The sequence below is a fragment of the Mastigoproctus giganteus genome, chromosome 5 (genome assembly GCF_048544385.1).
Source record: "Mastigoproctus giganteus isolate SK-2022 chromosome 5, ASM4854438v1, whole genome shotgun sequence".
Lineage (NCBI taxonomy): Eukaryota > Metazoa > Arthropoda > Arachnida > Uropygi > Thelyphonidae > Mastigoproctus > Mastigoproctus giganteus.
In genome coordinates, this window is record NC_143579.1 from 84094380 (window position 1) to 84107902 (window position 13523).

The 13523-nt window shown below is 36.7% G+C and overlaps 1 protein-coding gene across 1 annotated transcript in view; it reads right to left on the reverse strand.

The window, feature by feature from the left end:
* Window positions 1-829: 829 nt before the first annotated feature.
* LOC150085530 (gamma-aminobutyric acid receptor subunit beta-like) overlaps window positions 830-13523 on the reverse strand; it is a 54166-nt gene continuing 41472 nt past the window's right edge. The window contains exons 7-9 of the mRNA XM_090373315.1: window positions 7927-8079; window positions 5996-6219; window positions 830-1758 (exon numbers count right to left, since the gene is read on the reverse strand). Coding sequence (XP_090229441.1) covers window positions 1390-1758; window positions 5996-6219; window positions 7927-8079 — 746 coding nt within the window. The 3' untranslated portion in view covers window positions 830-1389. The remainder of the gene's footprint in view (window positions 1759-5995; window positions 6220-7926; window positions 8080-13523) is intronic.

Genomic DNA, 13523 nt, shown 5'->3' on the forward strand with positions numbered 1-13523 from the left:
AATAGAAGAATCAAAGCTAAGTTCCTCGGATACTAAAGCATTATGAAATGTACTAATAGAAAATTATAATGCGGTAATTCATAGCGCACTTTTATGCCCATGCAGTTTAGGACAAATACCTCCAAAAGACGTCATCGATTAGCCAAAGTGCGTGCCACTGATGTGAAAAGATGTACATAGGAATAAAGCTGACAACAACACAGTTAAGAAAGATTGTAGCTGGACCTAGATGGTTCCATTGTGTCCGAGTGCTAGTGGGCATTTCTCGGCAGTGTTAATGGGTTCTCTGCATTGGTGGACTGGTTTATGAAACGTACTCTAACTACCAACACTATACAGCATATGAATCATAACAGCAATGATGTCACAGTCTATTAGCTAATGTCTGATATTCATTTTTCTATTGATATAACTGGTGCTTATAGGGCAAAAAGTTTCAAAAACACTGGATGTTACTTGTATTACACATCGAGCAAAGGCCACACACACAGATAATTTTTGGGTGCACATAGAGGAATGAAGTAATATTTATGAACCTTAAAGGAATACAAATGGGTATATATTTGGCTTGTTTATCGTACAGATCAACAAGGCCAAAATTGGTGTATCGCACGCTATTAATTTTTAAATACATTTATCCAAATAAACCTGACAAATTTTGAAAATAAATATACATATGTCGAGAATATGTAATTGTGTTTTATGCTTTCATAAAAATGCTTTCATATTATTCACAGAATTCGATGATATTCAACATTTCAGTACATTAATTACACATTCACCCAAGAACCATTCTTTTAAATCTTTGAAAATAACCTTTTGTCTTCATTCTTGTTTTGAATAATAGTTCGTTTTACAAATAGACGGCTGGGAATATTTTTTTATCTTAAACGATATAGTGAAGAGCTCAATTCTTATCGCAGAAATCTTTCCCAACGAGTTTTTTAAATAATTCTGTACACTTATTGTAAATAAGTCTGCACTCTCATTTGTCTTTGTAAAATAACAAATATAGTCAGATGTACGTGAACACGAACTTGTAGTACACATATCCTTGCAAGACGTTGGCAATGAGAAGAAGTAATAGTCTGTGTCAGGCCGCACTTAACTTGTTGTACCTTACAAGGAATAATGTTCAGAAATTGGCTGTCTTCGCTTTCTTACCTATGTATCCTACACGAAATATCTCATGGATACCTATAATTTGTGATGACATACCGTTATTGTCAGAAGAAACCCGTAATCCTTATCTTTTGCTAGATTGACTACCAGAGCCACTCAGGAGAAAGTTTCATAGTTGAATTTACTCCCCTCTCTGGTGTTCTAGAATGTCTTTGAGAATGACTGGGATATTGTGGAGGATGCTCTCCAAAAATACTCGTTCTCCTTCTAGAGTACATAAAACGACCAGTAGATGGCATTGAATATTAAATAGGACACTGGAAACACCAAGCGAGAGTATTTATCTATTTTGTTCACGTCTTTGATCTTTGGCATGGATGCTTTGATGGCATTAGCACCCCTTTTGATGCTCTGTAACACTTTAGGTTTGCGACCGAACTCGGCTCTCGGTCGTCTTCCAAATCCTCCGACGACCCTTGGTGAGTAGGGGATGCGGTGAGTTGGGTTACTCATGCGAAATGAAGGGGGGAAAATTGCCTCGTTGTCCGCAGCCGCATTACCAAAGGATTTATGACGTTTTCGTAGACAGGGAATGGGAGACATTCGAACATCTTGAAGTTCAATGATTTCTTCATTCTACCAAAAGACATCACAATAAGATTAATAAAGATAAGAGTAAAACAAACAATTTTGCATAATTTTATCAGTTAATTAATAACAGCTTAAATATCTCCATCTTGAAATACACTGAGAGCTCAGATATGTCCACATATTCAACTAATCATGTGATCAACTTTAGTCACGGTTGGTAATGTGACGTTTATTTATTACAATATTTATCATGGTGTATAGTGTTAAAAACATTTTATTATTCTGGATGGATAGCGTCCACGAATTATGTTCTAATTTTAAGTTCCGAGGCTTTAGTGATTAGAATAGAATTTGTAAATAGAGTAGTTCGATGTATATAAAATATACGTCGAATATTAGCATTTATAAGGAAAGAAATAGTATCGGTTAGAAGCTAATTATTTATTTTTATTATTTCTTTATCATTTTGTTTTTTTCCTACATTAATAACTATATCAATTAATATTAATCATTTTACCATTAATTAATTATAAATGGATAAATGAGTACAAAATTAAATTCAAAAAACACTGCATAAATTATTATTGATCCATTTCTGTTCTGCAGTCACTGAGGAATAATATTTTAAATTTTTTGGCCCAGAAACATGCACAGGAAATTTATTTTTCACGCCATTTATGACTGAACTGAACACCCGATGATATTAGGAATGGGGGCAAGGATATTTTTACAGGGAAAGGTTCTTTAACTTAGTTAGTAAACAAGAGAATCTATTTGGTGATTTGATAAAGGTATTTAGGACTTAGAGAAAAGTTAAATAACCTCAACAGCGAGGCATTGGCATACCTTGTCTGTAAATTGTGTGTACTCTTTGGTTGGTTTAATGTTTATGGGATGATTTTTCTGTTCTTTTTCTCGAGTGCTTTAATTTTAAACAGAGAAGGAATTTAATAGTAGAGTTGATAACTATTTCGCTACAGGAACAAACTCGCACCTAATTTGGTGAAGACAACGCGTAAGTAAGTTGAAAGAGGGGGACTGGATAAACAGTTGGAACAAATACACACGATTGAGGAATAATACTCACTTTTATGCAGGATTATATTAACTTTAATATATTAACACGAAGGCAGACCCTCCAGGCTGGAAAGTATCAAGCATGCTACTGGAGAAGAGTGACGACCTGTCTTTAGTAATGTGGATACGGATGACGCAATTCAATTAAAGCCTTCGAAGGCCTGTTTGCTGAGGCAGCCCATGATGGAGGGAACAGTCTGCGCTGTACAAAAACATATAAGATTGACACATGGAATGTTCGGAGTTTGAATTATGGAAAGATGGATATCATTAAGAGCGAAATGGTTAGGACCAAGATTGACATCCTTGGTCTTGGTGAAATAAATTGGACGGGAAATGACTACTTTCAGTCAGACGACTTTACAGTGTACTACTCTGGGAATGAAAAATCAGGAGACATGGTGTGGCATTTTTAGTGAACAGGAGAACTTTCAGATCAATTGATAGTTATAGGTCAGTAAGTGACAGAGTAATGGCCATCTGCATTAATGGAAAACTGCTTAAAGTCACATTTCTTCAAGCCGATGCAACTGAAGATGAAATTGAACAGTTTTATGTCGAAGTTCAGAATGCACTGAGTCAAACACCAGAAAAAACCAAAAAGACATCGTATATGTTCTTGGAGACTTAAATGCGAGAATAGTAGACAGAGATGAAGATGGGGTCGTTGGCAGATTTGGTGTAGGGGATAGGAAAGAAGCAGGAAACCGTCTAGTGCAGTTCTGTCAAGAAAATCGATTAAGGATCACAAACACATCATTTATCCAAACTAAGCGTTTGGATAAATGATGTGTTTGTATATATATAGACATCCCCAAATAGGTTGCACGACAATCAAATTGACTACATCATGTGCAGTCAGAGATGGAAGAGCTGTGTTATTTTTCAGTGAAAACGTTACCTGGTGCAGACTGCGGCTCTGACCACGAACTCTTAGTAGCCAAAGTCAGGTTCAAATTCTATAACATTAAAACGAAGGCTGCACCGCTGAAATATGATACAAATAAAATTTCACCATTGTACGCTGTCGAGATAAAAAAAAAAACAGATTCTACGTGTTTCACTACATTGATGGGCAATGAGACATACTGTGGGAGGAAATAAGAAACATCGTCACTAAAAAAGCACATCGATACATCCCATACAAAACATGTGCAAAATCGAGTAAGTGCTGTCAGAAGAAACCATCCAAATTGCTGGAGATAGAGACGAGTCGAGACAAGAAGGCTTACTGCAGAGCTCCAAAAGGCAACCTGAAAAGATTAGGAAAAATACTGGAAGAGACGAATGTTGTGAAGAAAAGGGGCACACGAGAGATCTCTTCGTACAAATAAAGAAGGTCCGTACACCCTTCACTGCTTGTAAAGGTTCGATAAAAGACAAAGATCGAAATGAACTGAATGGCCAACAAGGAATTAAGAAACGATGACAGCAATACACGGAAGAACTACGCAAATAGAAGCAAACATCAACAGATCGCAGCGAAAGGGCGGGATGAACTAGAACCGGATATTTTAGAGGAAGAGGTAGTATGGGCGCTGCAACAACTACCAAGAAGAAATGCCTCTGGAATTGATGGAATACCAACAGAAATGTTAATGCTTTTGCCAATTACATTTATCACAGATTTGTGCCGAAAGATCTGGAAAAGCAATATGGACTGGAAGAAATCAATGTTTATTCCAATCCCGAAGAAGGGAGACGCTGGAACTACCGTATAATACCATTGATATCACACGCAAGCAACATACATTCTATTGAAAATCATTCAAGCACGATTGCATAGAATCATAGAAACAGAGTTTCCTGATGTTCAAGCTGGTTTCCACAAAGGAAGAGGCACTCGTGATCATATCGCAAACATCCGTTGGATCACGGAAAAAGTCCGTGAATTTCAGAAAGATGTATACATGAGCTTCATCGACTATATCAAAGCATTTTATTGTGTTGAACACGAAAAAATTGTAGAATTCTTTGATAGAATTGGGGGTACCGGCACACTTGGTTGAGCTAATAAGATCATTGTATACCAACTAAGAAGCAACTGTCCCAATAACATTTGGAGATACAGACTGGTTTTAAATCGAAAAAGGTGTGCAACAGGGCTGTATCTTATCTCCATTTTAATTTTTATACTGAATCAGTTATGAGTAAATTGTACTTAAATGAGTCAGAAATTGGAGTGAAAATTGGCGACAGAAACATCAATAATTTAAGATATGCAGATGAATACAACTCTGCAAGCAAAAAATGATGAAGATCTAACACAATTGACTTTAATGGTTAAAGATTAGAGCGAAAAAGCGGGACTGCAGCTTAACATCAAGAAAACAAAAATTATGACAACAGCCGGGACTGGAGAAGTTAAAATTAACAATGAAAATGTCAAATCTGTTCAGGAATGAAAGCAGATAGAAGAAAAATTTAAATTTTTTAAGCTCTGGTGCTGGAGAAAGCTCCTTCGCATACCATGGACAGCGAAAGTAACGAACAGAGAGGTTTTGGATCTCATCAAGCCAGAAACATCATTGGAAGACAAAATTACCAAGCTAGGATTGACCTATTTCGGTCACGTAATGTGATCCAATTCATTGGAAAAATCGACAATTCTAGGAAAGGTCAGTGGAACAAGAAGAAGAGTTCTGCAAAGAACACGCTGGCTCAACACCATCAAGAGCGACACTGGCATGTTCATGAAGGACTTGAAAGAAGGTGTTGAAGACAGCATGGAGGCAGCTCACCCATAAAGTCTCCGAAAGTTGGCTGCGACAGAGCGAATGAAAACAACAACGTATTAACTTGAGACAACATGTGATTTGCTTCCTTGCATCAATTTACTGAATGTAGAACTCGTAATAACATAATAAATCCATTTCTTCGATTGGCTCTCTACTATGCTCACTGCGAATACAAAATGAATGACTCAGGCATCCGGGCTGGATAAATACAGTTTTCTTTTTATTTGACGACCAGATCGGTCAATTCTATACATGTTCCTTTTATATTTATTTATAACTCCAGCTTCGCAACACGTACAAGACTACTCGGAGCCTTTGGTGGCACCATCTATGAACATTTCTCGAAGTTTTATTTTTGTTATCGATTTCTTGAAATTTCCTTTTTAGCATTCTACTCTATACCTTGCAACATTTTTCTCTAGTTAGAAAATAAATCACTTTAATATATGTAACGAAACAGCACTTACTAGATAAACACCGTCTGCTTTATTCTCCTTTGTTTTTTTCGCTTTTTTTTTCGCCCTCGCTCCCCAGTAGGTGTAGTTAACAGCGGCATATTCCAGAAGAGCAGCAAACACGAACACGAAACACATTACTAGATAGATGTCTATAGCTTTTACGTACGAAATTCGAGGGAGTGATGATCGAACCCCAGTGCTTATGGTTGTCATGGTAAGAACTGTGGTAATTCCTGCCAAAGAAAGATTTCTATTTAATATTATTCGACTGAATTTAAATACACCGCATTCATAATGTCATATTTTATAAGTAGATTTATAAAGATAATAAGTTTTAGGTTGGTACACCACAATGAGACCAAAATATGATATTTACTTTATATATAAGATGACTGATATCAAGTGACTTATAGCAGTTCTAATTTATTGTGTACTCTAAGTGGACAATTTTAATTGGTTTCTATTTAAGTTTTAATTTGAATATGGCATCATGCACGAAGGTGGAGCTAACAGGTGTTATACCGTTTTTAGTACCTGAATGTGACAAACGAACCATGGGGAGCACCACTTCTAAAACCAAACGAACTAGCATGGTCATGACGAAGTTCTCATGCACGTCATCACGACGTGGTCATGATAAAGTCCACGAGAAAGATTGTGTTCCAAATAAATTGTCCACTAAATGCACATTCCTTCATTTCTAATATTTATTTCATAACAAAATTATACATACACAGTAGATTAAAGTCCTTGCGGATTTTTAGGATAAATTTAAATTAACTTTAAAAAAATAATTCTTTAAAAATGCTCTGGGTTTCCTGTGACTTTAGGCCAGAGGATATAGTTTGATCACTTAGAAAAGGAAATTTATAACCTTTGAAGTGTTGTCGGTTTTGAGTTTATGTGAAACTCATTTGTTCAGTTTGTAAACTTTTTCCCATTGATTCAAACGAAAATGAATGGTTTCAACCAGTACTTAACATTTAAAATACTGTATTAACTAAATTGATAAATGATTCGCCAAACGCAATTTCCTTAACTGGGATTTCTATGCACCCCTCTTAGAAATCCAAAGAAGAAAAGGAAACCTCAGAATGTGGCTGTGTGCATTTAGCACCATGGTTTACATTTCTTAAATTTCGGGGTTTGATTTCCATTTTGCCAAGCGTAATATTGGACAGGGTGACTATTTAAAAAAGTTTATTTCTTATTATACTTCATATAAGAATAATGATAAGAATTACTTTTGTTCGCGTCCTCTCTTATTGGATTGACTTGTATCGTTTTTAAGTAATTTTGACCTTGGACTCTGATCATGGTTTGTAAAACTCTGGGTACGTAACTCTCAGAAAAATCCTACTCCTTCTTTCTGGATCTATTAAGTGAGCAACCTCGATTGAAAAGGCCTTTAAAATTACTCCAGTCTCCAAAGATATTTGAACTCAGAGCCCTCCAAACGAATGAAAATTCACGAACCGACCGTGACTGTAAGTTACATGTATTCTGTGGTTACTTTGTGATTGTATTGTATGATAAGTTTGTGATTACAAACTTATCATACAATACAAGCAACGTCCATCACAATACCATGACACCTCAAGGTCTTTGTTGCCCTGACGCAATTCAATCTTAACGATCAGATAGGATAATACAATATTATTAAAAGTTTATCTTTACTTTCTAGCATCTGTTAATTACCAGTTTTTTCTTATAAGCCTAAGTTGAGATTATTAATTTAATAAATAGTATAATATATACGTTTGTTCGATATCTTATAAGGTAACTGCATCAAATAAGAACATCTTAATGTAATATATCACCTCCCAAAACTGTTCCGAGTTGAATTTACATTTAATTCGAAATTTATTATAATTAAACTTTGTCCATTTGTATCATCTCCAGATAAAGTATTAAGAAACAGCATGCTGGGTTAGACTTACCCAATGCAACTCTAGCAGATGTAGCCTCGTGGTTAATCCAAAAGGAAACCCAAGAAAGCATGACTATCAGAATGGACGGGAGATAGGTTTGAAAAATAAAATATCCGATGTTCCTCTTCAGTTCGAAACTTAGAGACAATCTTTGGTACGTCCCTGAGGAGAAAAAGATGGTCATAGCGTTAAAATAATTTCGTGTTTTAAGTTATATTTAAAAAATCTGATGCTGGACGTAATGTAAACTTGGATTTCCTAACATTTGAAATTAAATATTCGTAAGTTAATATTTTGATAAAAAGTGGATAACTTCAAATGAAAGGCAAAATATTAAATTACTCACTTCCTTTTTAAACTGTTATTATTCTAAGGATTAAATCTAATGGTTGTTGTAATTGTTAATATCTAAATTTGTACTCACATTCTGAGGTTCACTAGGTCCTATTAAAAAAAGATATCGAGCTTCTTGGAATGGTCCAGAGAAAGAAAATTCGTATGGTGAGACTGGACGAAAAGGCGCAGTATGAGGAAAGACTTCGATAATGTGAGCTACAGAGCTTGGTAATCAGACATCTTAGAGGGGACCTGATTGACATTTATAAAGCCCTCAGAGGGGGTAATAAAATGAGTGAATATAGAATTTTCACTGTTGTAAAGAATTCAGTTTTGTGGAAAATTTGTTCAGGTGGCAAACTACGTGAACAAATGTTCATCAGAACCATCACTGGAGAGATTACAGAGTCCCTTGACTGTTGATTGCAAAAGTTATTGCAAGATAAACGCAATATTTAAGCTGATCCAATTATTGCAACGCCTGCATTTGAAACGATCCCCCTTTTATTAATTACGATTATAACCACGGAAGTTCAGCGAACTCAGTAGAGGATAAGTGTTTGCTCCAGAATGTAAGTTCTGACATGTTGTCTGGTAGTTGCAGAGTGGCCTTAAGTGCGCAAATCGGTTTTTGAGCTGCATAATGTAAGATTTGAAGACTGGACAACCTTTTTTGTTATATTCTAGTACACAGCGCTAATACTTCACGTGGATATAAGTGCTGTTGTAGAAAAGAAATATCAGAGGTATAAAGAGACAGGCTTTTAAAGAAAGCTGCAATTTTCAAGTGGCACAGGCGCATTAATGAAAGTCGAAGATCTATCGCTGATGGTTTGCGACCCGGAAAACCGAAGACATCACTCCAAAGGGAATTGCAAAGGCCCCAGAGAATGGAGAATCAAAATCCGTCAGCTTAGCAGCAGAAAGTCAATCTCATATTACTGGGAACACGCGATTATTAGAGAGCATCTTAAAACGTTCTCTGTTTACAGGAGGAAAAACAAACGAGAGTTTCAGAGAATAAAACTGATTATTCCCCATCTTAAATTTATCTCCCTATTTAGTCTGTTCATTCGGATGTTGATATTATACTTCAAAAAATAATAGTTGCACTTGACAATTTAGACCAAATTTTGAAAAGAAGCGGACGTTTTCGGCATCAGTCAAAAATAAAATAACATATGCGGAATTAGTATTACTATTAGCCTTATAGTGTAAGGTGTTTGCTGCACCTGCCAGAAAAAAGTACATAAGAAAATGCAAATTATGCACTGCCCTCCTCATCTAGGTAATATCCAGTTTACCCTTCAACTTCTTCAAACTAGCTGGCTAAAAGAAAACTTTCTGCAATCTAGTCTAACCCTCCTCTCCTCTAATTTGAATTTGATTCCTACATCTGGAATTCTTTATAACAGTAAAAATTCCGCCTTCATTCATTTTACTAATCCCTCTATGAGCCTTGTAAATCTACATCAGGTCCTTCGAAGGTGCCTGGTTTTCAAGCACTGTAGCCCACATAATCAGAGTTGGACGGTCGCCCTTTTTCCGATCTCAGAATGCAAGTTGCCCGTATTTTGACTATTTCAAGAAGCTCAATGTCTTTTTTTTTTTTTTCAGATGAGGTCTCCGTAATTGGACAGAATATTCCAAATGCGGTCATACAATTGCCTGATATGCTGGGATTATAATCTCCATATCTCTACAGGATATTGTTCGATATAGAACAGCATTTCTATATCGAATATGCTGTTCTGTATCTATAGAATATGCTGTTCTATAGTATTAGTATTAGTATTAGTATTAGTAACGGCCGCATGGTGCAAGAAAGCCTATGGCTTATGCTGCACCAGCCAAAAAAAAAAAAAAATAAAAATAAAAATAAAAAATAATAAAAAAAAATATAAATCCGAACAAAACAATGATAAAAACAAAAAAAAAAAAAAAAAAAAATAAATAAATAATAATAATTAATAAAATAAAAAATAAATAAAAAGGAAATTAAACCTATCATCCTATGTGCTTCCCTTACCCGAAAGTACTATCCAGATGACCTTTGAATTTCCCCAAACTGTCGGCCTCTACCACCCATGAAGGCAACTTATTCCAGTAATTTATAACTCGCTGGCTAAAATAGAACTTCCTGCAATCCAATCTAAACATTTCCCCCCGTAACTTGAATTTATGTCCCCTAGTTCTAGCATCATTTGTAATCTTGAAAATTTTGTCCTCATTCATTTTACTGATGCCTCTCAGAGCCTTAAACACCTCAATCAAATCTCCTCTAAGGTGTCTAGTTTCCAAACTCTGCAACCCACATATTCGAAGTCTTTCTTCATAAGGACGCCCTTTTGCCGATCTCACCAAGCGAGTTACCCTTCTTTGCACCCTTTCAAGAAGCTCGATGTCTTTCTTCAGGTGCGGTCTCCATACTTGAACACAGTATTCCAAGTGTGGTCTAACATAAGCCTTATATAATGGGATTATCACGTCCCTATCTCTACTTGCAAAAGTTCGATAGATCATTGATAGGACACCATGGGCCTTCCTTGCAACCTGTTTACAATGCTCAGAGAATTTCATGTCTGACCGTATCGTAACACCCAAGTCCCTTTCCTCCAGTACTGGCTTTAGTTGAACTCCACCAAGTGAATAAGTTATTTTGGGATTACTGTTTCCCAGGTGTAATACCTTACACTTTGTTGGATTAAAGCACAGCTGCCATTTTTCTGACCATTCCTGAAGTCTATCTAGGTCTCTCTGAAGAAGCTCAGCTTGACAGTGATCATTAACTACTCTACCAATTTTAACATCATCTGCAAATTTGGACATCACGCCCTCTATCCCTTCATCAATGTCGTTTATGAAAATTAAAAACAACAGTGGTCCTAATACTGATCCTTGGGGAACCCCACTTCTTACATCAACCCAATCTGAGGAATAGCCATTTATCACAACCCTCTGCCTCCTGCCCTGAAGCCATCCTTCTATCCATCTAAGGATTTTCCCAGTGATTCCAACCTGTTCCAGCTTATAAAGCAACCGCTCATGTGGGACTGAGTCAAAAGCTTTGCTGAAATCTAAATAAACAATGTCGAAATTATTCCCTAAATCCAGCTCGTGAGTGACCCTTTCGAAATAGCGAACCAGATTTGTTAAACATGATTTTCCCTTTACGAAACCATGCTGAGTATCCTTGAGAATTTCAATTCGATCCAAATGATCCTGAATTCCACCCTTGATCATTGCCTCCATGATTTTCCCTACTACTGAAGTCAGACTGACAGGTCGATAATTTCCAACTTCACTTTTAGAGCCACCCTTATGTATGGGAGATACATTTGCACTTTTCCAATCCAAGGGAATCTCCCCAGAGTCTAATGATGCTCGCATAATTAGCCTCAATGGTTCAATGCACTCGCTTGCCGCCTCTCTTAAGATTATAGGGTATATTCCATCAACTCCAGGAGCCTTACTGGTCTGTAGGCTCGAAAGTTTTTTCATTAAATAATCTTGCGAAATTTCAATATCATTAATTACATATTTTTTAACTTCGCTCCCACAATTTCCCTTTGCCACAAAAGGCTTTTCATTTGTAAATATCGATGCAAAATAACTGTTGAGTTCATCTGCAACGGCAGCTGGTGTATTTATTACTATCCCCTTTCCCTTACATAAAGGTCCGATCTGGTTTGTCCTGCTCTTCTTGGCATTTATATATGTGAAGAATTCTTTATCCCCCCTCTTTGCTCTGTTTGCTAGTGATTTCTCATAAACTGCCTTTGCCTGTCGAACCTTTTCTGTGGCTCTATTACACATCACCTTGTAGCTGTTATAGGCTTCAGTACTTTTTATTGCTCTGTAACTTTTCCATGCCACCTTTTTCTGCTCAAGTAATGTGGCAACTTCACTATTCATCCAACTTGGAACCCTTCTCGTGGAGTATTTTTTTAATGGTATATACGCATTCAAGGCATCTGTGATTAATGTTTTAAAAGCGTACCACAGTTCAATTGTATTCATTCTCTGCGCGATATCTACCCAGTTAATAGAGGCCATGTAGTACCTTAAGGCATCGTAATTTCCTTTTCTGAAATTAAAACCCATTCCTTTGCCTTTTACTTCTGCTTCCTCTCTCGTCATCATCCACCGTAGAACTCCGTGATCACTTCCTGCTACTGGTTCCTCTAATGTCAGCCCTGTTATGTCATCTGATTCATGTGTGATGATGAGGTCTAGGATATTCTTTTCTCTAGTACTTTCCCTGACATGTTGATACAAATAACAGTCATCTAGTTGATTTAAAAATTTTATAGGATATAGAACAGCAGAGACTTCCTTGGCCTCTTGTATACACTACTCAGAAAACTTCATATCTGCTTGTATCGTAACTCACAGATCCCTTTCTTCCTCTACTCTTCTTAATTCAATCCCCCCACCGAAAGTTTATAAATTATTTTGGGGAATTTTGTGCATTTTGCTGCATTAAAACATAACCGCCACTTTTCTGACCATTCTTGAAGCCTGTTCGTCATCCTGAAGAAGATATCCATACTGTCCCACTTCCAAAAGGTGGCCATCATCATTAACTCAGATTCAGTGCCTGTGCCACGTTAGGAGACGACTTATTCTAGTGGTCGACAAACCACTGCCCATTGGCGAACTTCATAAGATCCAGTCTTCTGCTATTCCCTGAGGTTTTATACTTGTGCCCTGCTTCTTTTCTCAACTATGAAGGAGAACAGACCTTGTTCATTCATTTTAGTCAAATCCTTCACAGTATACACCTCAGTGTACAGTATACACCTCAATCATATCTCCCCTTAGATTTCCAGTTGTCAAACTTTGCAGTCCGTACCTTCAAAGCCGTCCTTGGTAGGTGCATCGATTTGTGCTCATCACTAATCTGGCCGCCCTTCTCCAAAATCTCTCCAGAATATCTCCATATTTTTTCAAGTGTGGTGTCCAGACCTGAATACAATTTTACAAATTCGGTCTGACCATCGTTTTGTGTCGAAGAAAGATTGTCCTTCTCCCAACTAAAAAAAATCCAATACATCATGATTGGGACATCGTGCTCCTTCCTAACAGTCAATTTTGACTGCATTGAAAATTCCATGTCAGATCGAATCGTAACACCTAAGACTTTTTCTTCTTCCCCCACTTATCTCTTCTACTTCTAGTTTATACGTGACTCTAGGAGTTCTGTTCTCAAAACGCATAGCCTTACATTTAGAAGCGTTAAGCTTTAGTTGCCACTTTTCAGACCATTA